Source organism: Bubalus kerabau, chromosome 8 (genome assembly GCF_029407905.1).
Source record: "Bubalus kerabau isolate K-KA32 ecotype Philippines breed swamp buffalo chromosome 8, PCC_UOA_SB_1v2, whole genome shotgun sequence".
NCBI lineage: Eukaryota > Metazoa > Chordata > Mammalia > Artiodactyla > Bovidae > Bubalus > Bubalus kerabau.
In genome coordinates this window covers 15,955,968-15,981,177 of record NC_073631.1, presented here as the reverse complement: position 1 = coordinate 15,981,177, position 25,210 = coordinate 15,955,968, and the positions used below count along the sequence as shown (strand labels likewise).

Genomic DNA, 25,210 nt, shown 5'->3' with positions numbered 1-25,210 from the left:
ATTCCAGGAAGTATTTATTTCATTTCCACGATATTTGCTTCTTACTGTGCAGAGATATTGGCTTGGCAGCTAAATTATTTCTCCTCAACAGAAGCAAATGTCAATTCTGGTTCAGTCAACAGGCACAGTTAAACGGTCTGCCTTCAACTTCATCACACAAGTAAACTTTGCAAATTCCCAGGATGGGAAAAAAGTCAAAATAGTCATGGTTATACAGAGCTTGGCAATATAAGTAGCCACTTTATAAAGGAAATTCAAAGTTTAGAATTATAAGATCAGAAGGTATGAAGATGTGTTCTCTCCAATATTGTATATAAATGACAACAATGATATAAAAATTTTTATAGACTGTCCTTTAATTGACTTAATATTTATGAGCAACCTTCTGTAGAAGTTGTAATGTAAAGCTATTAAAATTATAGAAATCTTCAAGTCACTGAGTACCAAAGGGTAAGGATACATCCTTCCCAACTGACCATATAATTTTTCTGAAACGGAATAAAAGAGGAATATTATTTTATGAAAATCCAGTTGTGAGCACAGCACAGAAAATATCCTATAATTGCTTACTCGGGGTTCTTGAGAGCAGAGAACAAAGACCAGCAGGTAACAACTTCTCAAGAAATGTCTGGGGACTTTGTAAACAAAGTACTTTTTTCCTCTCTTGTGCCAAAATTTTGACTGTAACTGTCAAAAACCAGTTTATCAAAGTTTTTCATGGGTCAGAATTCACTGTATATTTAAAGATTCTGAAATGCATTTTACTATTACCTTTTGATACACATGCACACCCCTCCCAAGCTGCTGTTCCACATCCAGTTTCTCTAGAAAGCATGATTAGGTATTACTGAAAAGGCAGAGACTGTCAGTTGGATCAAGAATACAAACCATATCATTCTCAAGAAAATTCCAGGTACTGTCACATGGGAAACCTTAAAACTTAATTCAAATCAGAGATTTAAACATAATGCAAAATAATTTCTGACAAAATATGGAGAATAAGCCTAAAGAGGGGTACTTCATCAAAAGCTAATGAGGTTATTACTATTCTGCTAGGCAAATGAAAAGTAACTTTAAAACATGAAAAGACCTCTAGAACTGGCAGGTGAGATCTTCTCAAACACCTCCCACCACCTTGAAGGATATGTGTTTTTTCTGGTGCCTTTACAGAGCTGGTTTAAATTCTGTTCTTAACAGAGGGATCACTCTGTTTCACCACAGCAGTTTGAGATGGTGCCTGGTGGATTCAGGAGTAATATTCACTCTCTCTTTCAGCAGAAAAGAGAGGTGAAAGAGAAGGTTGAGAGAAGAGGTCACCACCTTCTAACAAAGTCTCCCAAAGACTGAAGGACTCTCTAAGTTCCTCTTTGAGGTAAGGAGCAACCAAATCCTTCACAGCCTCAGTTTTTTCTCGTTGTCACTTTGATTCCAAATATCTCAAAAATCCTACTAAGAGTTTAATACACTAAGACATAGGGGAAATATAATTGTGAGGCTTCAATAAAATCAGAAGCCACTAAATATTCCTATATATAGTTATACTTCAGTCACTCAGACGTGTCCGACTCTTTGCGACCCCATGAATCACAGCACACCAGGCCTCCCTGTCCATCACCAACTCCCCGAGTTCACTCAAACTCACGTCTATCAAGTCGGTGATGCCATCCAGCCATCTCATCCTCTGTCATCCCCTTCTCCTCCTGCCCCCAATCCCTCCCAGCATCAGAGTCTTTTCCAATGAGTCAACTCTTTGCATGAGGTGGCCAAAGTACTGGAGTTTCAGCTTTAGCATCATTCCTTCCAAAGAACACCCAGGACTGATCTCCTTTAGAATGGACTGGTTGGATCTCCTTGCAGTCCAAGGGACTCTCAAGAGTCTTTTCCAGCACCACGGTTTAAAAGCATCAATTCTTCAGTGCTCAGCTTTCTTCACAGTCCAGCTCTCACATCCATACATGACCACTGGAAAAACCATAGCCTTGACTAGACGGACCTTTGTTGGCAATGTATATGTATAAGCCTAACAATTTGGATGAAGAAGGCAATGGCACCCCACTCCAGTACTCTTGTCTGGAAAATCCCATGGACGGAGGAGCCTGGAAGGCTGTAGTCCATGGGGTCGCTGAGGGTCGGACACGACTGAGCGACTTCACTTTCACTTCTCACTTTCATGCATTGGAGAAGGAAATGGCAACCCACTCCAGTGTTCTTGCCTGGAGAATCCCAGGGACGGGGGAGCCTGGTGGGCTGCAGTCTATGGGGTCGCACAGAGTCGGACACGACTGAAGTGACTTAGCAGCAACAATTTGGAGCAAAGGGCAACAAAACACCCTTGTTACTCACTGATTTCTACTCCTCACTGAGAATCTCTGCCTCCCTCCCACCACTGCACCCCTTATGTTGACTCAAAACATCTCCCTAAAGACCAGCAATCTCATGGTGGAATTTTACCTAAGGTCCCTTCATAAAACAACAAAAAGAAATTTAAAATACAATCCCTCCCTTAAAGTTGTCCAAATTTCAATGCATTTACTTACCTGCCAGTCAGTATAGATTTTTAGATCCTATGATCTTTTAACTTACTCTTTTTATCCTATTATTTCATTTTTCACTTTGACTGTCTTCAATTCACTTAATTATTATAGTTATAGTATTTATTATATTTTATATATTACATTACAATAATTTATATCATTAAAATATTAAATTATAATGTTTATATTATTAAAATATAATATTCATTACATTATACAATACTTTATTATATTTATAAATATATAATTATTATAATTGCCTAAGAAATTTAAGTATTTGGGGTACTTTCATAAGCAGTTAGTTGGTAAAAAACAAAGAATTTTTCTTTATTCACAATTTTCTTGAAGCTATTTTTTTCTTCCTTATTTCTCTATTCTGGGACCTGCTTTGCTGATCACATAGTTAATATAACAGCATACAAAAGTGACACAATGTTGGTGCTTCTAGTCAAGATGACCAGATTTATCCTCCATTCTGAAACAACTCCCAAAAAGGACAGAAATTTGAATGAAACAACAGCTTGCAAGATACTAGAGGTTAAGTGGAGAAGGCAATGGCACCCCACTCCAGTACTCTTGCTTGGAAAATCCCATGGACGGAGGAGCCTGGTGGGCTGCAGCCCATGGGGTAGCGAAGAGTCGGACACGACTGAACGACTTCACTTTCACTTTTCACTTTCATGCATTGGAGAAGGAAATGGCAACCCACTCCAGTGTTCTTGCCTGGAGAATCCCAGGGACGGGAGAGCCTGGTGGGCTGCCGTCTATGGGGTCGCACAGAATCAGACACGACTGAAGCAACTTAGCGGCAGCAGCAGCAGAGGTTAAGCAATGAAGGAAAGGGACACATAAGAGCAGAGAAACATAAGACCAGTCCTATGCTCCCTAAGTTTACTGTACTGAGAGCTTTACAGCCGTGTGTGGTACAGCAGGGAAGATCTCTTGAGGTTTCAGCTTAGTATCCTATGATCATAGGATATTTACCTGAGGCCAAGGGAAAAACTACCCTGAGGAATTAGAGGTAATAGTTTCGGGCATGCACACAGGAACACAAATGTTCCTGTTTCCACCCACCCAGGCAGGAAACCGTCAAGGTTGTACAGAATTCATATAAGGATCTTGTCTCAATACCAAAATTAATTAGTCATAGACAGCACTGCTCCAGTCCCAACTAACAAACCATAAAAAGATCTGAAAGAATCAGAGTGTTTTCAAGTGAACTGACTATATCTCAGAACAAACCTCAAGATTTATAGGAATTCCAATATATCCAATACCTAGCCAATAGTCACAATGTCTGATATTAATCAAAAATCAGCATACATACAAACAAGAAGGAAAACGTAACTATAAGGTAGAGATAAGTCAATCAATTGAAACTGACCCAGAACTAACAGATGATGGCATATCAAAACAACAATAAGATAAGCCAAAGATGTACATTATAAACACTAAAGCAACCACTAAAATAATAACATGAAGAAATATGGTTAACATCAAGAAGTAGTAGAATAGAATCATAAAAAATGCAATAATACAAAAGAAAGTTCAAAAGAATTCAGGAAAGAAGAATATATAGGATAGAGAGCAGATATTAGTATCACAGTGATTTAAATCTAACCATATCAATAATCACATTAAATGTGCATGATATAAATACTCCAACTAAAAGGCAGATATTATCACAACAGATTAAAAATGCAAGATCCATTTATACGATGCGTATAAGAAATGCACTTTCAATGTAAAGCAATAAACAGGTTAAAAAAGCAAAAGGATGAGAAAAGATAGACCATGTTAACATATGTCAGAAGGAAGCCAGGGTGGCCCTATTAACACCAGACAAAGCAGTTTTCAGAGCAAACTGTATTACTAGTGATAAAGAAGTTCATTTCATAATGATAAATGAATCAACTCATCAAAAGATATAAGCATCCCAAACATTTATGTACCTAATAACAAAATTTAAAAATACATGAAATAAGAGCTGATAGAATTGAGAAAAGAAACAGAAAAACTCAAAACTGTAATTGGAAACATCACCACTCTTCTCCTAATAATTGTTAGAAGCCGTAGACATAAAAGATATAAAAGACTGGAACATCATAATCATCCAACTTGATCTAATTGACAAATATGGAATATTCTACCCAATAAGAACAGAATACACACCCTTTTCAAGGGTACACAGGACTTTTACTAAGACAGACTATGCAGTGAGTCATAAGTCTCAACAAGTTTAAAATGATACACAAATAATATACAAAGTATGTTCTCTAACCACAGTAGAAATGTTATAAATCAGTAACAGAAAGATCTCTGAGAAATCTCCAAATATGTGTAATGTAAATAATACACTTCGAAACAACTCATCAGTTAAAGATGAAATAAAAGGAGAGACTGGAAAGTGTTTTTAATCAAATGAAAATGACAACAACTGTGTAAGAATCTGCAAGATGACATGAAGTTAATGCTTAAGGGACATTTAATAGCATTAACTCCTATATTAGAAACAGCACTACACACCTATATTATTCTCAAGTCACTGACTTCTGCTTCCACTTAAAGAACTAAACAAAGCACATTAAATACAAATTAAGCAAATGAGAAGCAATAATTAATATCAGAGTAGAAACCAATAAAATAGAAGATAGAAAAACAAGAAATATCAATGAAACCAAATGCTGGTTATTTGAGAAGATCAATAAAATTGATGAACATCTAGCCATACTTATCAGAAGGAAAAAACACAAGACAAAAGTTGCCAATTAGCAGGAAAGAGAGAGGTAATTACAGAGTTTGCAAATAATTAAAGGATGATAAAGGAATGTATACACAATTTTAGGCCAACACATTTGCCAACAGAGACAAAATGGCCATATTACTTCAAAGATCACAAACTGTCAAAGCTCACTCAAAAAAAAAAAAACAAACAAACCAGATAACCTCAATAGCTCCATTACTGCTCAAGTTATTAAATTTGTATTTTTAAACTTCCCAAAATAAAATTCCAAACTCAAATGGTTTCACAAATGAATTACATTCTACCAACTATTTAAGAAATTACTACAAACTGATGTCACTAAAAAGCATGATTCATAAAAGAACAAAGTTGAAGGCTGGAATTTGTCAAATCAAAAAGGTTTCCATTCTTAAAGACACTATTAAGAGAATGAAAAAGGCAAGTGACAAACTGAGAGAAAATATTTACACACTGTGTTTCAGGTAAAGGACTGTATTCCAAATACATGAAACCTCTGTAATGTAAAAACCAACAACTCAATTCATAAATAATAAGTTCAGAAAAATTTAAGCAGACATTCAATCAGAGAAGATATTCAAATAGCAAATATGCACACAAAAAGATAACCTAGCACCATTAGTCACTGGGGGAATTCAAACTAAAAACCACAATGAGATACCAGTATATTTCTTTAATAACGGTAAAAAAAATAATTTTTCAAAAAGCTGAAACCAAGCGTTGTCAAGAATGTGGAGGAACTGAGGCTCTCATACACTACTTGTGAGAACGTATTATGGCAAAACTATTTTGAAAACAGTTTGGCAGTTTAAATGTACATTCATTATATGCTTCAGCCATTCCACTTGGTGATACTTACGCAAAAGAAATGCAAACATATGGGCTAAAAATATTTGTACATAAATGTTCGTAGCATTTTTATTTGTAATGGAAATAACCCAAATGCACATCAAAAGTGACCGAATAAATGAACTGCAATGTAGCCATACAACAAACTAGCCAGCAAATACAAGGAATGAATTACTGAGACACACCTACATGAATGAGTCTCCAGATAACAATTTTCCCTTTTCACTTTCATGCACTGGAGAAGGAAATGGCAACCCACTCCAGTGTTCTTGCCTGGAGAATCCCAGGGACGGGGGAGCCTGGTGGGCTGCCGTCTATGGGGTCGCACAGAGTTGGACACGACTGAAGCCACTTAGCAGCAGCAGCTGTTTTTACTAGGCCACATTTACTGTGAAAGGGAATATCATTTACAATGATATTCTCGGAGATGTGAACTAAGGTACTGGGACATAACGCAGATCAGGTGTCTGGGGGGAGGGGGAGAAGCAGGTGCGAAGATGACAAAGGGGTGGGAAAAAACCTTTAGGGGCAACGACTCTGCTTATTACCTTGATTGCAGTGACGACTTCACGAGTGCGTATACATTAAAACCTGCCATTCTGAATACTTCAAATGTGTGCCGTGTCTTTAATGTTAATTATACTTCAATAAAGCTGTTAAAAAAGAATCAGCTGACAGAGCCAGTTATGTGTTATGGTCAACTCTATGCGCAGAATCAAGAAGAGGAACTAAACGTGTCTCGAAAAAACTCTTGTTGCCTGAGACATACTTCATAAAGGGCTTCCCTGGTGGCTCAGCGGTAAAGAATCCACCTGCCAACGCAGGAGATGCAAGAGATGTGGGTTCAATCCCTCGGTTGGGAAGAATCCCTGGAGAAGGAAACTGCATCCCACTCCAGTATTTTTGTCTGAGCAATGCCAGGGACAGAGGAGCCTGTGCAGGCTGCACAATCCATGGGGTCACAAAAGAGGCTGACATGACTTAGCACCTGAACAGCAAACAATACTTCATAAAAACATGTGTGACAGGAAGACTGCCTGCACAGAAGGACTATTTACAAGACAGAACATTTCAATAAATCCATATTTGAAATTGCAACATGACTGAAACAACCTCCTCTCTCAAATATTCTTTGAACATTCCTTCCAAACTCTAAGACAAACCACAAAAAAGTCTCATTTCCCATTTTTCTCTGATGCACTGTGTCCACTCTGAAATAAAATATGGCTGGCAAGGTGGAAGTCACAGATATGCCATCTCCCTAGGATAATTTTTCATCTGCATAGTTAACTGAGTTTTTGCCTGGAAAACAGATAAAAATAGGAAAATTCCTAACTGTTCCACACCAGCACGTATAATTTACCAATGTCGCAATCTGTCTAAAAAATCTGTTAAGTGCATACGGCAAAGTCTCTGCCAGTTCTAGCCTCCTTGTTATAAAAACCACAATGAAATATTGAAGAATTACTCACTGAAATTCCACTGAACAGTAATATACTATGTATTCATTGTTTTTCTGCTTGATTTTAGCCATATTTTTTTGTTATTTAAATAATACAAGTGGAAATAAAACATACAGTGAACTCTATAACTCAACAGCCAATAATTTAGTAGTGTTAAAAAAACAGTGTATCAGTTACCCAAAATGTTAGGATATTTCTTTGACTTAGCAGTGTTAAGAGTCTGCAGAAAACTTTTGCATGCATAAAGGGACACAGCAGATGGCATTTAACCTAACATAAAGATAGCCCTTCAACTTAACATGTCTACAGTAGGTACTAAAATTGATAGAAACCCACGGATACAAGCCCAGAAATCTCAGAAATTCAAATAAACAATAAATGCCCACATCAGGATTCATCAGGTTATATTTAGAAATAAAAAGTAATAGCTTTACAAAATATTGGAATAAAATCTGTTACTCACATATGGAGGTACCCAGTGGTATGTTGGTAAATGTTCAATAACTTGCTTGAGGGAAAGGGAATAAGCCCTGGTTTGAAGCATTTATCAGCTTCTGTGGTGTAAACACCCCTACCATGGCTGATTTCAAGATGATCTGAATTCACCAAAGCAAGTTGAAAAGAAGCACATAGTCGGCACTCCTAAGCTTGAGCACAGCTAGGACCCACTGGAAACATCTCCTGTATGAATACAGCTAACTCTAACCCTGGAACAGAAGTAACTAAGTTTCCAGGAATTGCCTGTGCATTTTATTCTTTGTGGAAGAATTTTCAATTCTGAAGCTACCTTTTAACATACATTTCCACCTGAAAAAAAATGATCTTTAGGATGCAGGAGACATTATCCATCATCAAATAATTTTGAGATTTCTTAATATCGAGGCATTCAACAAACCGTTATTTTTTTCTTTAACAGGAATCTTTATACCCTCAAACTGGATTCAAATTAAATGCTAATTGTGAGTTCCCAAAAAAGTGAAAGGGCAACAAACAAGACACATTTTCATACTGGTTTTAGACAAAGATTAACTTAAGGTAACTTGTTAGTCAAGGGGAAGATGGCGAGCATCAAGTTAAACATATCTGTCATCACAGAACTTGTGCGCCCCACCTCGAAGCAGAGGCATGGCAATATGCCTATAATTTTCATTCAGGGGAGGGCTGTTTTGCAATACTAGGAATTAAAAGAGGGGGGTCAAAAGCCATCTTTTTGTGGTGTTTTCCACAAAGAGAGACTCTTCAAAGCGTAACTGCAGAAGGCAAACTAACAGAAGGAAATAAACTTATCAAACTGGAAATTCAACAAAGGGGAAAAAGGCAAGAGCAACAATGGCTCCGGCCTTTCAACACAACCGTAGCAAAGAAATAATAAAAGGAGTAACAAAAGAGCAGACATATACCCAAGTTCTGAGTCTGACTGCAGCTGGAGCACTGAGGGGTCTGTGTCCCACTGCAGGGTCCTAATCGCGCAGCACAAAGGAGAAAGAACACAGAGAATTAACAAAAGGGGAGTGAACCAACCAAACCAAACCATGTCATTCATCAAGGCAACAGCATATACAATACGTACACAGAACATCTCCCCTCTGTCACCCCCACAGCCCCCAGGAGCCAGGAAGACCCCTTGGATATCAAGGGACAAGAGAAAGCGAGAAGCCGTCCTTCCTTTGGAACAACTGCTTGATACTGGAAGCTACAGTTGTTTCCATGGAAGAAAACCCAGAGCTAAATATTCAACCACCCCCACACACCCCCTTTTCATTGTCGTTTCGTTCTATACTGAAGCGTGATCGACTGGAGCATGTAAACTGCTTCATATGTACCCCAGAGCCAAGCCACACCAGGGAGCAGCAAGCATTCCCCACACAGTGATGGCGATCAACTCCAAGGGCTCGAATGGGCCAGAGTAGAAGCATCTGGGGAGGCGGGGCCAGGCAGAGCATGACTGCAGAGCCTGGAGAATAACCGGCTTCCTTGGGTCAGTGACTGCAATTCCAGTGCATTCGATTTCGAGGCTCATGGGTATTTGGTGTTTCTTATGGATTACACCAAGATGGCCACCAATGGCAACATCATTTGTCTCGAAAGATGCCAGGGATGTCTTAACGACTTCTAAGTACTTCGCAAGAGCTAGCACAAAGTATCAATGGTTACCAAGGTTACCAATAGTTATCAACTTCCCTTGTTATTTCTCCACCACATAAAAGGAGCTCTTCCATGAACACTGCACACAAGGACCTTTCTCGGGTAGGCCCTTTAAATTTCCTGCATGGTATATAGTTAACAGGTGAGTGAGGCTTAAGTACCTGGAGGCAGCCAATGGACAGCAGGGACTTTGGGGTCAGGCACCTGAGATTCCAATCTTGCCTCTGTGACTTACCAGCTCTGTGACAGTGGACATGCTGCTTCAGTTCTCAACCCCTGCACCCTCGTGCTTACCCTGAGAGTGGTTCACGGACCAGGAGCATCGGCATCTCAGGGAACTTGCTGGAAACGCCGAGACTCAGATCTCACCCAGACTCACTGACTCTGGACTACCGTTTAATAAGGCCCCAGGTCATCCGGGGGCGTTTTGAAGTTTGAGAAGCCTGCTCAGTTTCCTTGTCTGAAAGGATTTACCATGGCTTATGCGACAATTCATGACCTGGCCTGCAGCTCTCTTCCCAGTCCATCTCTAAGGGCTGGCCTCTCCCTCACTGTGTCCCCCTTGATGTTTTTTTTCCCCAAAGAGTCAGGTGGCTCACGCTTTTGCTCACTTAGTTTCTGTCTCAGTTCAAATGTCACCTGCCCAGAGAGGCTTTCCTTCTCTCACCACCTCCCGCAAGCAGCACTTCCTTGCCACTCTTCATCCCATTCTCTTATCCTGCTTTACTTTTTTCATAAGATATCTTTACCTATGGTTTTATTACACATCAGTGTATTTATGACTGTTTGCTGTTAAACTCTGGAATTAAGTCTCAAAATAACAGGAAGAGCTACATCCCTAAATTATAAGAATATGCCTAGGCCCATGCCTGGGATGCATGTTTATTTTTCTTGATTTTTTAATTGCAGGATAATTGCTTTATAATGTTGTATTGGCATACAAAAATGCAAATACAGCTGCCATACAACAATGCAAATCAGTTATAATTCTCTTTCTATATTCCCTCCCTCTGGAGCCTCTCTCCCGCCCTGTCCCCCCCACCCCCATGCTACCCCTCTAGGTCATCACAGAGAGCCAGGCTGGGCTCCTTCTGTTATATAGCAGCTTTGCATTAGCTGCCTATTTCACATATGGTAGTATATATATATGTCAGTGCTCCTTTCTCAATTTGTCCCACAGTGCATGCTTATATAATACAATAATAGCTGAACTGATGGATGGATGGATTCTCTCTGGTTTTCTATAGGCATTGCATGCAATTACACCTATACAGTACAAAGTAAGTATTTGATAAACAGTAGCTGTTTTTACTAGGAGAAGGCAATGGCAACCCACTCCAGTACTCCTGTCTGGAAAATCCCATGGATGGAGGAGCCTGGTAGGCTGCAGTCCATGGGGGCGCTAAGGGTCAGACACAACTGAGTGACTTCACTTTCACTTTTCACTTTCATGCATTGGAGAAGGAAATGGCAACCCACTCCAGTGTTCTTGCCTGGAGAATCCCAGGGACGGGGGAGCCTGGTGGGCTGCAGTCTATGGGGTCGCACAGAGTCGGACACGACTGAAGCGACTTAGCAGCAGCAGCAGCTGTTTTTACTAGGCCACATTTACTGTGAATGTGAAATAGCTACTGTATCTACTACCAATGTTTCCTTGACACGACGCCCCACCTATAAAATGGAACCCACCTAAACACCTCCTGCAGAGGTATCAGAACGCAGTTTCTAAGCTTGTCTTGTAAGTTCCAGTTATGCTCGTGTCCTCTGACCTAAATGCACTGAAAGATGACAACTAAAGTCTGGTGAGAACACTAACTGGTCCCTGTTTCTGAGACCAGCGCTTCTCCAAGTTTACTGTCTGAGCCACCAAGGAGGCCCAGTGTTCCTTAAACTTTAATGCACAGATACCTGGGAATATCGTTTAAAATGCCCATCTTGATTTAGTAGGTCTGGGGTGGCTTGAGATTCGGCATTTCTAACAGCTCCTAGCAGGGTAGACGCTGCTGGGCTGTGGACCACACTTCGAGTAGTAAGGTCTGGACTTAGATCAGTGGTTTTCAAACTCTGACATGGATCAGAATGACTGGGAGGGACTGTTAAAATACAGGTGCTGATCCTCAAGCCCAGAAATTCTGATTTGAGTAGTTCTGGGGTGGGGCTGAGAATCTGTATTTCCAACAAGTTCCCAGGGAATGCTCACAGCTGATCCTAGAACCACCTTTAGAGAACAGCTAGGCTAGACTATTGCTTCCACTAGCTGGCAGGCAGAAAGCATCACTGATCCTCAAATACATCAGCATCTAAACAAGTGATTCACACTCACTGGCCTAAGGCCCAGGCCACTTTTAAACCAATGAAATCAGAATGTTTGGGGTGGGACCCAGGCATCCAGATTTTTTGAAACTCTCATGTACTGCTGCTGCTGCTGCTAGTCGCTTCAGTCATGTCCGACTCTGTGTGACCCCACAGACGGCAGCCCACCAGGCTCCCCCGTCCCTGGGATTCTCCAGGCAAGAACACTGGAGTGGCTTGCCATTTCCTTCTCCAATGCACGAAAGTGAAAAGTGAAAGTGAAGGCGCTCAGTCGCTCTCATGTACAGCCGGGGTGGAAACGGCTGCTGTGCACTCGTTCTCTGCCCAAGGAAAGCAGCTCTTTCTGGCCCTGGACACTAGTTCCATCATTCCTTTCAAATGATGGAAGTGACCGAATCCATTACAATGATTCACCCTTGCTGTTCACATATCTCTGGGGTCCAAACCTTTTATCTTTATGGATACTTCTTTGGCTACAGACAGAGGAGTGGCCTCTGGCTCTGGCTGACTGTGAGAAGCATTCCCTCCTAAGGGCTGGGATCAGCTCCTCTGCACTCAGGTTTCTGATGGGACAATTTGGGGGCCTTTTTCGCTCTTCTCAGGCAAGGGAAGAGTATGACAGCTCCCAGGTGGTCACAGCTGTTCTATTATTTACCTACAACTCACCTGAACACACTGTGCCCTTAAAGGAAGACTACTAGACCTGATCAATTATATTTTAGATGCAAGTCACCAATCTGTCAGAGGAACAGCACATGCCAGGCTGAGCAATTATACAAGCCTGAAGAAGTCATCTCCCTTGAAGACTGATTTCTGGGAAGTCAGACTTTAGCAGTGTCTTTAGAATTAGAACAAGTGAAGACGAATATTTATTAAAGCTTCTTCCTGTCCTATGCCCATCATGTCCACATTTTATAACAGGACTAGACCACTCACTGCTGCCAGAGCCTCCACTTTCCCTAATTTCTTGGGATGACCAACAGAACCCATTTTGCTGAATGTAATCTTTAATTCTGTCAATTAGATTTTGTCTACTGTTCCTGTCTGGGAAACCATCTTGGTTTTGTTTGCTCATTTTTAAGAGCTGTATTTGATCTGCTCTGATCAACTGTAGGCTGATTTCTTAGGTTAACTCTCTGAGGATCCACAGGAGGACTTTTTTCATGAGGAAGCTGCTACTTGCACAGATATTGAATAACCTAGTGATTTCTAACCTAACGTGGCATCATCATGGTTCCATGGCCCTACGGTTGGACTGGCAGCTGGACAGACTTTAAGGTCACATTTCCCAACTTGTTTCAAACTTGTATATACAGAATCTTCCCACACATGGTAAATAATCACTCACTTATTGGATACTAAACATGTCGAACACTGTACCTCTGGTATCTCATCTAAAAAGGCCTACCATATAACAGTTAATCATCTGAGAAACAATCTGTTTTTCAATATTTCTTATAAAGAAAAAGAATATGACAGACACCAAAATTATTCAAACTAGCAGTGAACCCATTAAGAGACATACAGAAGTTTATATCACACCCTTTTACTATCCAGCTTGCTACAAAAGTCTCTCTTCATTGGCCCAATCTTATTTGCTCAGTTTATTAGATAGAAGGAAGTAAAAATTCAAACAAAACAAAACAATCCCTGGCCCTCCATGGAAAGCATAACGTAGGAGTAAGAGACATGATGTCTGTGTTGTATAACCACACTGTCTGATGAGTGGTTCATTTCTTCCTGTTCAGAGCACGTTGGTAGCTTCCCGTCTTCTTCCCATTTTCTTAGACTCCAGAGTAGACAGTCTTAATATTTTTCCCTTAAAGAGCATCTTTGCTCTTACCTTTTTTTTTTTTGGTTTTGGTTATAAGAAAGAGATGTCTGATAAACACTTGGAAGGCAGTCATTAAGAACCATCATTTGCCATTTTGATTCCACTTGTTTGACTTAGTATGAACAGAATGCTAGATTTCTAATTTAAAAAAACAGATGTGCAGCAAGCAACAAGGATGTACTGTATAGCATAGGGAACTATAGTCAATATCTTGTAATAACCTATATTGGAAAATAATTTCAAAGGTAATATATGTGTATATGTATAACTGAATCACAAAAAGAAGAACTGTATTTTTTGAAATTTAGTAATGTTTATCTTTTTGCCACTTTTTCTAAATGTCCTATGGACATCTGATAACAACATATGAAATACAAAATGTTAAATATATTTGTGTAGGCTGTAAGATTAATGTAAATAGAAATCTATCATATTTAAATTATTAATGACATCATTTAAGATGCTCCTATTCTTATTTTTCTGCACTTGATATTCTCAGAAAAATGTTACTATGTCTCACTGTGATTATATACTTTTTTCTTTTCCCTTATATTTCTTCTGATTTTGTTTTCTATATCTTTGTTTCTTTATTGTTAGCTGTCTGATGGTTTATGATGTCTATCTTCTTAGTGAATTGTACATTTTATCATTAAAAATACTCATCTCTGTTTCATTTAAAAATAAATAAATTTAATTTAAAAAATAAAATTTAATAAAAAAATTTTTAAAAGAAAAAATCCATCATTTGCAATGCTAATATTCAACGTGGCTGAGGCACTCTCATCTACTGCCAGTGGCATTTTAAATTAGTACAGTTCTTTGGGAAAGCAACACCCCAGCGTGGAGCAAGAATCACAAACACAGAATTGCTCTGGAACTTGTTTCACTCCCAGGAACTCACCCTATGGAAATAAAACAGCACAAGTGGTAAATAACAAAAACGATGATGATGAAAATGACGACCACTAACCCATCAAATCCCATGGCTTATTCTTGTTTCTCACACTTGATCTCTATGATTCTGGTGACTACTGGCTCCTTCATAAGCATGTTATTTCTTTTAGTGTTCCTGACCCTAAATGTTCTGATGTCTTTTTCACTTCTCATTATACCTCTGGAAGGGTCCTTATTCTTTCCATCCCCATACAGACAGACATTGCCCAACCAGAGTAATTTCTTCTCCCCTCACCTCTATAGCTACAGATGATCTCCAAGATGCCCACATATCTTCTTCAAAAGATAACCCTAAACTCCTCATCATCCTTGAACTCAAAGTTTCTCCTTTCCACATGCTTTTTGGGCATATCCATCCGTAACACCAAAAGCATTTAACCTTTTCTTGTCTCGTCAGGCTTTTCTTTCCTTCTCTAGCACCACAATCCTCATTCACATTTTCTGTCCTTTTTATCAGATCTATGGCTCCCCCAAACACATCCTCAAATTTTGAAAGCATTACAAAAATGCAGTGGTCCAGACCTCAACTCAGATCTATGCCTTAGGTATCTGTATTTTTAGTAAGTTGCCAGGTAAATTCAATATTTTCCTGGCTCCAAATATAGGACTAGGAATCCAAGGCCATACTTGCCTCCCAGACTCTGATGTATTTTCATACTCCTTCACACACATTCTACACCCCACATGTCTCCTGTCTCCCACCTCTCCCTCTGTATTATCTGGAGTGCCCTTTCTCCCATCTCTACTTGTCCAAAGCATAGCCACCATGTGAGACCCAACTCAAATGCCTTATTCTCTAAATATTATTTGTCCTCAATAACCTCATTCACAAATAGCTTGTCTCTCTATGGGACTGCGCTTCTTATCCCACAGTTCTCTTTGCCAACCTGCAATCCACTTGACCTCAATGGTAGCCCTGCATCAAGCTTTAAAACCAAGTACAGATGGGCTGAAGGATATAAGGAGCACTGTTACCAAGCCCAGGGGCCTCAGCGTCAAGACAAACACACTGTTAGTCCCATCTGCCTTTCTGCCCTGAGCCCAGTAACTGGTTTCTGCCTTGTTTCTGCTAGGAAATCCTTGCTTTATATCTGAGTGCTCTGACCACTGCCAACAGCTCCCCTTGAGCAAAGGCCACTTCTGGCAACTAGCCCAGCAACCTTGCACTACCCAGCTTTTACCTGGGTCCTCATCTCTTCACTCACCCCGCACCCATCCCATTGAGGTTTCTGCAAACTGTGCATGTGCATAAGTGTGTATACACATGCACACACATACACACACACCCACACACCCCTACCTCAATAAATAAATTTACCAAGTACCTAATATCAAGACCTAATATCAAGACTCTAAGTAATGAATCAAAAGCACTTGTCCCACAAGAATATACAAATTAACTGCACCTGGGAATAATGCTTTATGATATTATTGCTCACCTCTATGAGTACAAATACTCAAGAGCTGTAACTACATAGAAACATATCCTCAGACAGCTTCAAATTAAATATGTCATTTACTGGAAGTGGGATCTTTAGAAGAGAGAAGAATTCCTTCATTGTTGTATTCCTTGTAGGTCTAGCATTTATTGTGTTGTACGATAGATTCTTAACTGTTTATTGAATGAATGTGATCAACGAATGAACAAATGAATGGTCTTTACCTGCATTTTCTGCGGATAGGTGTTAAGTATGAGGGCAAGTTGGTTCCCTAAGAAACAGTTTTTACTTTCTTTATGTAAAAAAAATGAGAGCATACATCAGGGCATGTCTGCCTGATTTCCTTCATCTCTGCAAGCCACTTCTGAAGAACTCAGTCTGTGTGGCATGACGCCATCACATGGTTCCAGAAGAGTTTTCAGACTCAATTCCATACCGAAGAAGGAAAGCTTATCTTGAAGAGGTAGAAAGATTGCTCAAGGGCAGGGTACTCTGAGTACCAGAGTTTTTCTAGACTCTTGTCTCACATGTCTTCTATATCAAACAAATCACTAGTCACTAAACCGATAAAGAAAAGTTTGGGCCAATGTGAGCATACTGCCCAAGAGAAAATCCCCAGTCAGTGTCATCCCCAAACTGTTTATCTAAGTGCCATTCCCAAAAGGAATACATTGAATAACAAAGACATTTAAATATCTATCATATCACTCAGCCTGTCAGAATCGTTAATGTGATGTCAATTAATTAAGAATGACATTTAAATAATGAGTTAATGTTTTGCTTTCCAGCCTCAATGATTTCCTTACTTTGGACTGGCAGTGATGATGATAAAGATTTTCTGATGTCAGAAATAAAACTGGAACAGTGCAACACATACTTATACCAAGCCTCTTTCTTAATTGACTGGGTGAGAATCTTCCCTCCACTGGCTAACAGCGAAGCCCTAACAAGGAGCTCTGACACAGGCCACTCTGAGTCATGCAGGAAGTCCATCTGCACTGGATTCAAAGAGAAATGCGAGACTTCCCATCAGAAAAAAAGGATGTGTTTTCCCCAAATCTTCCATAAAGGACCTGCTATCCAATAAGTTGTCTCTCTGGAAGAAAGCTCAGCAACTCTGCTAAAAATAGATGCTTACCCTGTTACTATAACCATATGGTTATATACAGTACTCTCTGCCTGACAAGATAGCAACAATTTTTAACTAGTCAGTCCATGTGCTACATAAAGAAAAAAAATCCTATAGAACACATTTTATTTTAATTTGCAATGACAGTGACTTTTAAATAGCCTCGAATGAGAGATTTTCAGTCTCCCTGAAGTCCAATTAGCTGGTAGCAAGCATCCTGCCAACTCCTCTTTACATAAAGATAATTTAATGAATTTTGTATATACAAAATCTTAATAGTCTTACTAAATTCCCCCCTAGGTTTGGCATTATTGAGTTGTACTTTTTCACCTTTACTAAAACCTCCTTAACGTCTTGCCTTTAGCCTCTGAGTTATCAGAGCACCTTAAAAGATGAGGATGGTTTCACCAAAAAGAGGTAAAAATCCGCTGAGGTTCATAGAGTGCCAGATAATCCAATGGAGTCCAATTGTGGATGAAGTTGAAAGTCCTGAGGATTTTGTGTTGGGCATTAAGCTCACGGAGCCCCTGAACACACTTTCCTCTCCTCAAATCACGAGAAAAAAGTGGTGAGAGGTGCAGCCAGTACAAGTTGACCATGAATAAACTATTCTAACTGCCTTATTCGTGAGTTCACTAGGCAATAAGTGGATCAGGGAAAGGTAGAGTTCATTAAATATCTGAATTTTACCCAAAGTATTTTTTCAATATAAAACAACATGAACTATATGGAAGCCTACCGTTCAGATCGAACAGCAGAGTATCTGCAGACATCGGTTTCAGTTCTGGTCTGCTATGCACACGACGCTAGAAGCCCCAAAGAGCCCTAATCCACTCCCTCTATACTTCTGTTCTCCTGTTCAGAAGAGACTTCTGTTTCTGCTTCTCTAAGGTCCCCTTGGGAGAGGCCTCACCTCTGTACAGAAAATCAAGGATATAAGGGTTTTAGCTGATAGGTATTGACAGCTGGGAAAGAAGACAATTTTAATACAACAGGATTATGTTGGGAGCAATTGGGGAAATCTGAAGATGGTATATATAGTAGATAAGTTGAAAATGTACTGAAATGGAAAAATAGAAATACTTGAATAGAAAAGCAAGTTCTTCAGTTTGTACAGTATGACATCATTTATCATATATATGATGACATACATCTGTGTGAAAGAATATACACTAAGGTATTAAGAATGCTAATGCATAATCTCCATAGGAATGTAATTTTTTCTACTTTTGCTCATTTATCTTTTCTAATTGTATAAAATGAACTGATATTATTTCTATAATAAGAGATTATTAAAAATAAATGGGGGGGTGCTTGAGTGTCCTTGACTGATTGGAAGGTAGAACTTAGTGATGGTATTAAGGCCATAGATGGTCCAAAAGGAGGACAGAAATCAATTGAATTACTGTATTACTATCCATCCACCCAGGCCACTTGTCACAAAATTCAAACATCAGTCATCTTCTATCTTGTTAAGGAGGTTATGTAGTAAGAGATTGCACAATATGTTATCATATTGAGACATATTTTATCTTTGAAATCACTTTGAAAGTATTCCTTTTAAATCAAGTTTTGGACAGTATGTAGCCCATGCCCTGGTGTATAGTAAACTTTATGATGTCAATACTCTCCTAGTTTCCACAAGCCAATGCGTTCTCTAATTTAGCTTTGTCACTGGGAAGCCCAAGGGGTCTCAGCCAAACATGAGAACAGCCCTAAAGCAAAGTCCCTTGTAAGCCATCCATGTCTGTAAGAATAAATGTGGGCTGAATTATTATCACTTAAATAGATTCATTTCTGGTCAAATATCTGAAGATTAGGAATTAAGGATTAGGGTAAATCAAACAGTGACATTAGGTTGGTGCAAAAGTAATGCGGCTTTGCAATTGCTGAACTTTGCCATTTGATATTGGAGTACATCTTTAAATAAATATGGTTATGTTATATATCATTTTGGAGAAGGCAATGGCACCCCACTCCAGTACTCTTGCCTGGAAAATCCCATGGAAGGCGGAGCCTGGTAGGCTGCAGTCCATGGGGTCGCTAAGAGTCAGACACGACTGAGTGACTTCAATTTCACTTTTCCCTTTCACGCATTGGAGAAGGAAATGGCGGCCCACTCCAGTGTTCTTGCCTAGAGAATCCCAGGGACGGGGGAGCCTGATGGGCTTCCATGGGGTGGCACAGAGTCGGACACGACTGAAGCGACTTAGCAGCAACAGCAGCATATTTCATTTTAATGAGCATTTTTTGCCTTATTTTTTTTTGCTAATGACTTATTACCTACTGTGTATTTTACATTTATTTTAGACTTACAGAAATCGTGTTAGACAAAAAGCAAATTTGAGCGATGTTTTTATTTGAGTTCAAAATGGGTCATAAAGCAGCAGACACAACTCGCAACAGCCACACGTTCAGCCTGGGAACTACTAATGAACATAAGTGCAGTGTACGTTCAAGAAGTGTTCAAGAAGTCTTGCAAGGGACAGACAGCCTTGAAGATGAACAGCGTAGTGGGTGGCCACTGGAAGCTGACAACGACCAATTGAGAGCCATCACCAAAGTTGATCCTCTTACAACTACCTGAGAAGCTGCCAAAGAACTCAACATCGACCATTATATGGTCATTAGGCATTTGAAGCAAATTGGAAAGGTGAAAAAGCTGGATAAGTGGGTGCCTCATGAGCTGACCAAGAATCAAAAAATTGTCGTTTTGAAGTGCTCTCTTATTCTATACGACAATGAACCATTTCTTGATTGGGTTATGACGTGTGATGAAAAGTGGATTTTATAATCGCAGATGTCCAGCTCAGTGGTTGGACCAAGAAGAAGCTCCAAAGCACTTTTGAAAACCACACTTGGACCAAAACAAGGTCATGGTCACTGTTTGGTGGTCTGCTGCCCACCACTACAGCTTTCTGAATCCCAGCGAAATCGTTATATCTGAGAAGTGTGCTCAGCAAATCAATGAGATGCACCGAAAACTGCAATGCCTGCAGCTGACCTGTAACTGGTCAACAAAATGACCTGTAACTGGTCAACAAAATGACCTGTAACTGGTCAACAAAAAGAGCCCAATTTTTCTCCTTGATGATGCCTGACCACACATTGCACAACCAGTTTCAAAAGTTGGATGAATGGGACTAGGAGGTTTTGCCTCATCCATCATATTCACCTGACCTCTTGCCAACCAACAACCACTGCTTCAAGCATCTCAAAAACCATTTGCAGGCAAAATGCTTCCACAACAAGCAGGAGACAGAAAATGCTTTCTGCGAGTCCCTTGAATCCTGAAGATGGGTTTTTATGCTACAGGAACAAACAAACATTTCTCATTGGCAAAAATGTATTGATTGTAATGGTTCCTATTTTGATTACTAAAAATGTGTTTGAGCCTAGTTCTAATGATTTAAAATTCACTGTCTGAAACCACAATTACTTCTTCATCAACCTAATAGCTAAAACTCACATATTCTTAATATATGTCAGACTCCTTTCCTGGTGCTTTACAGATACTAATTTGTTTAATCATGATTACCTTATGGAGTAGGTTGTGTATCACATAGCAATTGCTGTTAGAGATGATGTAGGGCTGAGGTATAGATTGTGGAAACTTGTATTAACCTGCCCAGGTTCAAACCTGGCATTGTAGCTATGTCCTGTGTGAACCTGAGAAAATTATTTATTCTCCCTGTGCCTCCATGCCCTGTAAAAAGTAGGATGATACTTGATTCTTTCAATAAATGTTTAACACCTATTATATGGACACAACCACAAATATGACTTACTCCCTTCTTGCAAGGAACCTATCATTTCCTGAGGAAGAGAGACATGTATTCAACTAAACATAAATCATTCCTTAAGAGCTATAAAATGCTAATGCTTCACTCTCATGTATCAAAGATGTAAGCTCTTGCTTTGAAATTAATATTCTTTATCATATTGAGAAAAACATTTATATTCCTAGTTTACTAAGTTTTAAAATATGAGACTAGATATTTACATTTTGCAAGTACCATTTCAGTATATACTACAATATTTACTTTTCCCTCTTTGACCTTTTTATATGCTGAATTAAGGGAACATTTTTCTATATTAGAATATCCTTGAATTTTTGAATCCAACACAATTAAGCATAACATTGTATCCTTTTAATACTGTATTAGATTCCAGCTGCAAACAATATATTAGGACTTTTTTCCATCTACATTTATATGTAAAACTAGTCTTTCAAATTTTGTATTAATAAGTTAATTTTTTGAAACCCAAGAGCTTGTTCTTTGTTCAGTATGTTTAAACAAGCAATGATTAATTGACTCCACCAAAACTAATTATGAGAAAGAGAAAAGTACAACAAATGTAAATTGAAAATGAGAAGCAGGCTATAACTACAGAAGCAGAAATTGGAACACAAATTATGATACTCTAAGTTTAAAAATTACACTAGTATAATTGAAAAAATGTTAAATATGTCTACTCTCTATTCACTCAGTTTAGAAAATGCACTTAACTGCTCTTAAAAATCAATAAAAGAAAATTTTGTTATATTTCATATGTTTAAAGCACTATTTAACCTTTTCTTTATAATAGGGCATATTAAGTATGCCAATTTCCAAATTAACCACTTACAGGGGTTATATAAGAAGTGTTTGCTAATTCTGGCTCTGCAAAGCAAACTGTAGTTTTGGTTTGAAAGTCTGGCAAATGAATGGCAGAATTTATGTGTACCTTTAGGTAGGACCAGATGTGTTGCTTTGATTCCTAAGTTATCTTCTGCAAGATTTTCCATTCTTCAAAAACTCCAAACTCTACACAAATATGCAAATTTATGGCTATAGAGTTATATTCTTAGGAATTACCAAGTGCTTTTCTCAGTCTCGTGTTTTATGAAGTGTTAGAGTTAACAGTAACTGCTTTCAAAGATGTTTCTTCTACAGAAAAAGACATTCCAAGTAGAATTTAAAAAACTGAAATATAACATTCCTCTGAAATTTTACTCGCATATATATACTTTATGGAAACAAAAACATAAATTTGCATGGAATGTGCCTAAGTTCAAAACAAGGGCACAGTTTACTAAGCTATTCCTAATGCCTTCTCAAGCCAACCCTGTGCTCCGTTCTTCTGAAAAATCATTTCCTCAATGCCGGTTTTTTTGCATCCCTATGAAACCTGCACTTCGCAAGGGATATACTCCTTGACTTTCAGTTGCCCGCTCTTGCCAGAATGTTTCTATAAAGAACTGAAGCTAGTTGGAGTTTGTGGAGTTTGTGTGATGTGGAAGTAGATAGCACCTCTTCCAAAGTGGTTAAGTTAAAAAAATCATGTAAGAAGGGGAAAGGAATGAGGTTCCCTCCAACAGAATAACTGCTGCTGTCCCCAGAGTGCTAACAGCATCAGTCAACTTTCTCCAGAAGTTTTCAAAAGGGCTCGTCGACCATGAAGTCGGTAATAGTATTTAACACTGCCGGTGGAGGCCTGGACATTAAGCACCGCTGACACAATGCCATCGCTGTGCAGAAACAGGCAAATACATCACCTTAATGATAGGCCAATGGACCCCTAAGGAACGTGATTACACTGTGCCAGCTCTTGTATAAATGTTAGATCTTACATGCTGTGTTATTATTACTTTTCCTCCCCCACCCTCAAAGACCTTTTGAAGTGTTCAAAGCAAAAGATGAGGGCAAGACGTGTGCTACTCCAAACCACAAAGGCAGTTTGCTAACACAAACCAGCCTGGTGCCCACAAAAGCCTCTATGTTCCCTTTTCTCAAATTGAAAGCACTGTCCAACCTGTTTCAAAAGACCCTATGAAGACAAAACACTCAAGTCTGAAACACATGAACAGACAGGTATTGGTGAAATCATTTTAGTCTTATGTATTGATTTCAGAAAGCTAAAAATCCTACAACACAGGCTAACCCTATTCTCATTTCTCTGTTTTCCTCTACCAAAATTGCCGAGGCTTTTCTGAAAACAAAGGACCATCAGAAGATAATGCTCATAATAAGGTGTTAAGTGAACAGAGAAAAATGCAAAATTGTATACCTCTCCTCCAGGAATTCCCTTGTGGCTCAGCTGGTCAAGAATCTGCCTGCAATGTGGGAGACCTGGGTTTGATCCCTGGGTTAGGAAGATCCCCTGGAGAAGGGAAAGGCTACCCACTCCAGTATTCTGGCCTGGAGAATTCCGTGGACTGTATAAGTCCATAGAGTTGCAAAGAGTCGGACATGACTGAGCGACTTTCACTTCACTTCCTCCAGGAGCATATACAGTAGCAAGACATATACACAGGTAGATAAGGATTGAGAAGTACCCTGACAAGACAAAGGCTGATCTGTTAGAATGCTGGGGCTGTGGATGGTTGCTTCTTTTATCGCAACTTTATTAAAATGCTTTATGATTATTTCAAAAGTCAGAGAGGTCAGACATCACCAACTCATGAGCCAAATCTAGCTCACAACTCCTTTTAACAAAGTCATTAATATTTAATGTCTATGAGACTGTTGCATAAATATCTGCATTCTTAGCTTCTCATGAAAAATTGAAAAGTGTGGAAAAACTGGTCCATGTTCCCATCTGAGCTCAACAAGCCCAAGAGCTGTGAAGAGACCATCTGAGATTTATAAAGGGAGTGCTAGCTAACAAGCTGCCAAAGGCCCCACTCCCCACTCATCTCTATCGCCTGCCTCCGGGCACCCGCATGTGGGAACACTGCTGAGGACACCTGGATTAAGAACGTTTCCATGACCCCGTGCATATTAATGAGCCATCTCCTTTCTCCTGTCACATTGCTACATTTTGGATGTTCCCTCAGTGGTCAAATTAGAGAATGTCTATATCGGCTTTGAGAAGTTCGTTACATAATCTTGGAATATACCTAATGTAATAAAAGTTTGGCAACTGACAAAAATGAAGCAGTTAATCCTGATGATTATAATAATTAATAATGATAATAAAAACACTTTGGGGACCGAGTTCTCAAATTTGTCAACTCTATTAAGCAAATAAACAAGACTTTTGAAAAAGTAAATTTAGGGTTACAACATCTCCGTGTTACAAAGATTCTCATGGAAACCAAAACCAAGGTAGAATAATGAGAAGCTAGATACATATTTCGTTTGTCTTTGGTCCTTCCCTACTTTCTTTTAAACTGAAGCCAATGGATATGCTTGTGCTTTGTCAAATAAGACACGTGGTGTCAAATTAGCCTATTCACGGAAGAGTGATACTTATCACTTCAAGGGTTCAAAGTCAATCCTATGTCACCAAAAATAGCAAGCCACCAAAATGTAAACATAAAAAAATGACTGATACGTAAAGAGGAAGGCACAGTTAACAACATGCAACAGAATGGTGTGGTTTTTCAGACTTTTGGTTTCTTGCCTTTTTTTAGGGGAGAGGGAGGGAGGTATTATTCACATCCCACCACGGCCTTTGTGAAGGGACAATTCTTACCTTGTCAACGGTCCCAGGTCGCCTGAGTCTTGGCTTCCAGCTTCACTGGGAGTGCTCACTGATTTCGAGGAGGGAGACATAGGGGTTGGGACTAAATAATGAAAATAACAGGTATCCCATGTTAACAAATGCAGCGGCTGCACTGGGGAAGAGCAGTGTCAGATAAATCAAAACAAACGGGCTCAAATTAAAGTGATTGTATGGCCAGGAGAGATTGAGATGGGATAAGGAAAAAAAAAAAAAAGGAAAGAAAAGAAAAGGAAAAGAGTCCAGTGAATTTTTCATACTTTGGAAATTAAAATTTGAAATGAATTTAGACAGAATTAAC

General features: G+C 39.2%; 1 protein-coding gene across 20 annotated transcripts in view; it reads right to left on the bottom strand.

Annotated features, from left to right (window-relative positions):
- DYNC1I1 (dynein cytoplasmic 1 intermediate chain 1) overlaps positions 1 to 25,210 on the bottom strand; it is a 379,244-nt gene that overhangs the window by 297,840 nt on the left and 56,194 nt on the right. For 17 of the 20 annotated variants that reach the window (XM_055589767.1, XM_055589774.1, XM_055589771.1 and 14 more), the window contains 2 exons: positions 24,883 to 24,973; positions 9,008 to 9,067 (listed from right to left, as the gene is read on the bottom strand). In XM_055589767.1, coding sequence (XP_055445742.1) covers positions 9,008 to 9,067; positions 24,883 to 24,973 — 151 coding nt within the window. The remainder of the gene's footprint in view (positions 1 to 9,007; positions 9,068 to 24,882; positions 24,974 to 25,210) is intronic. The other 3 variants (XM_055589769.1, XM_055589783.1, XM_055589784.1) reach the window with 1 other exon arrangement.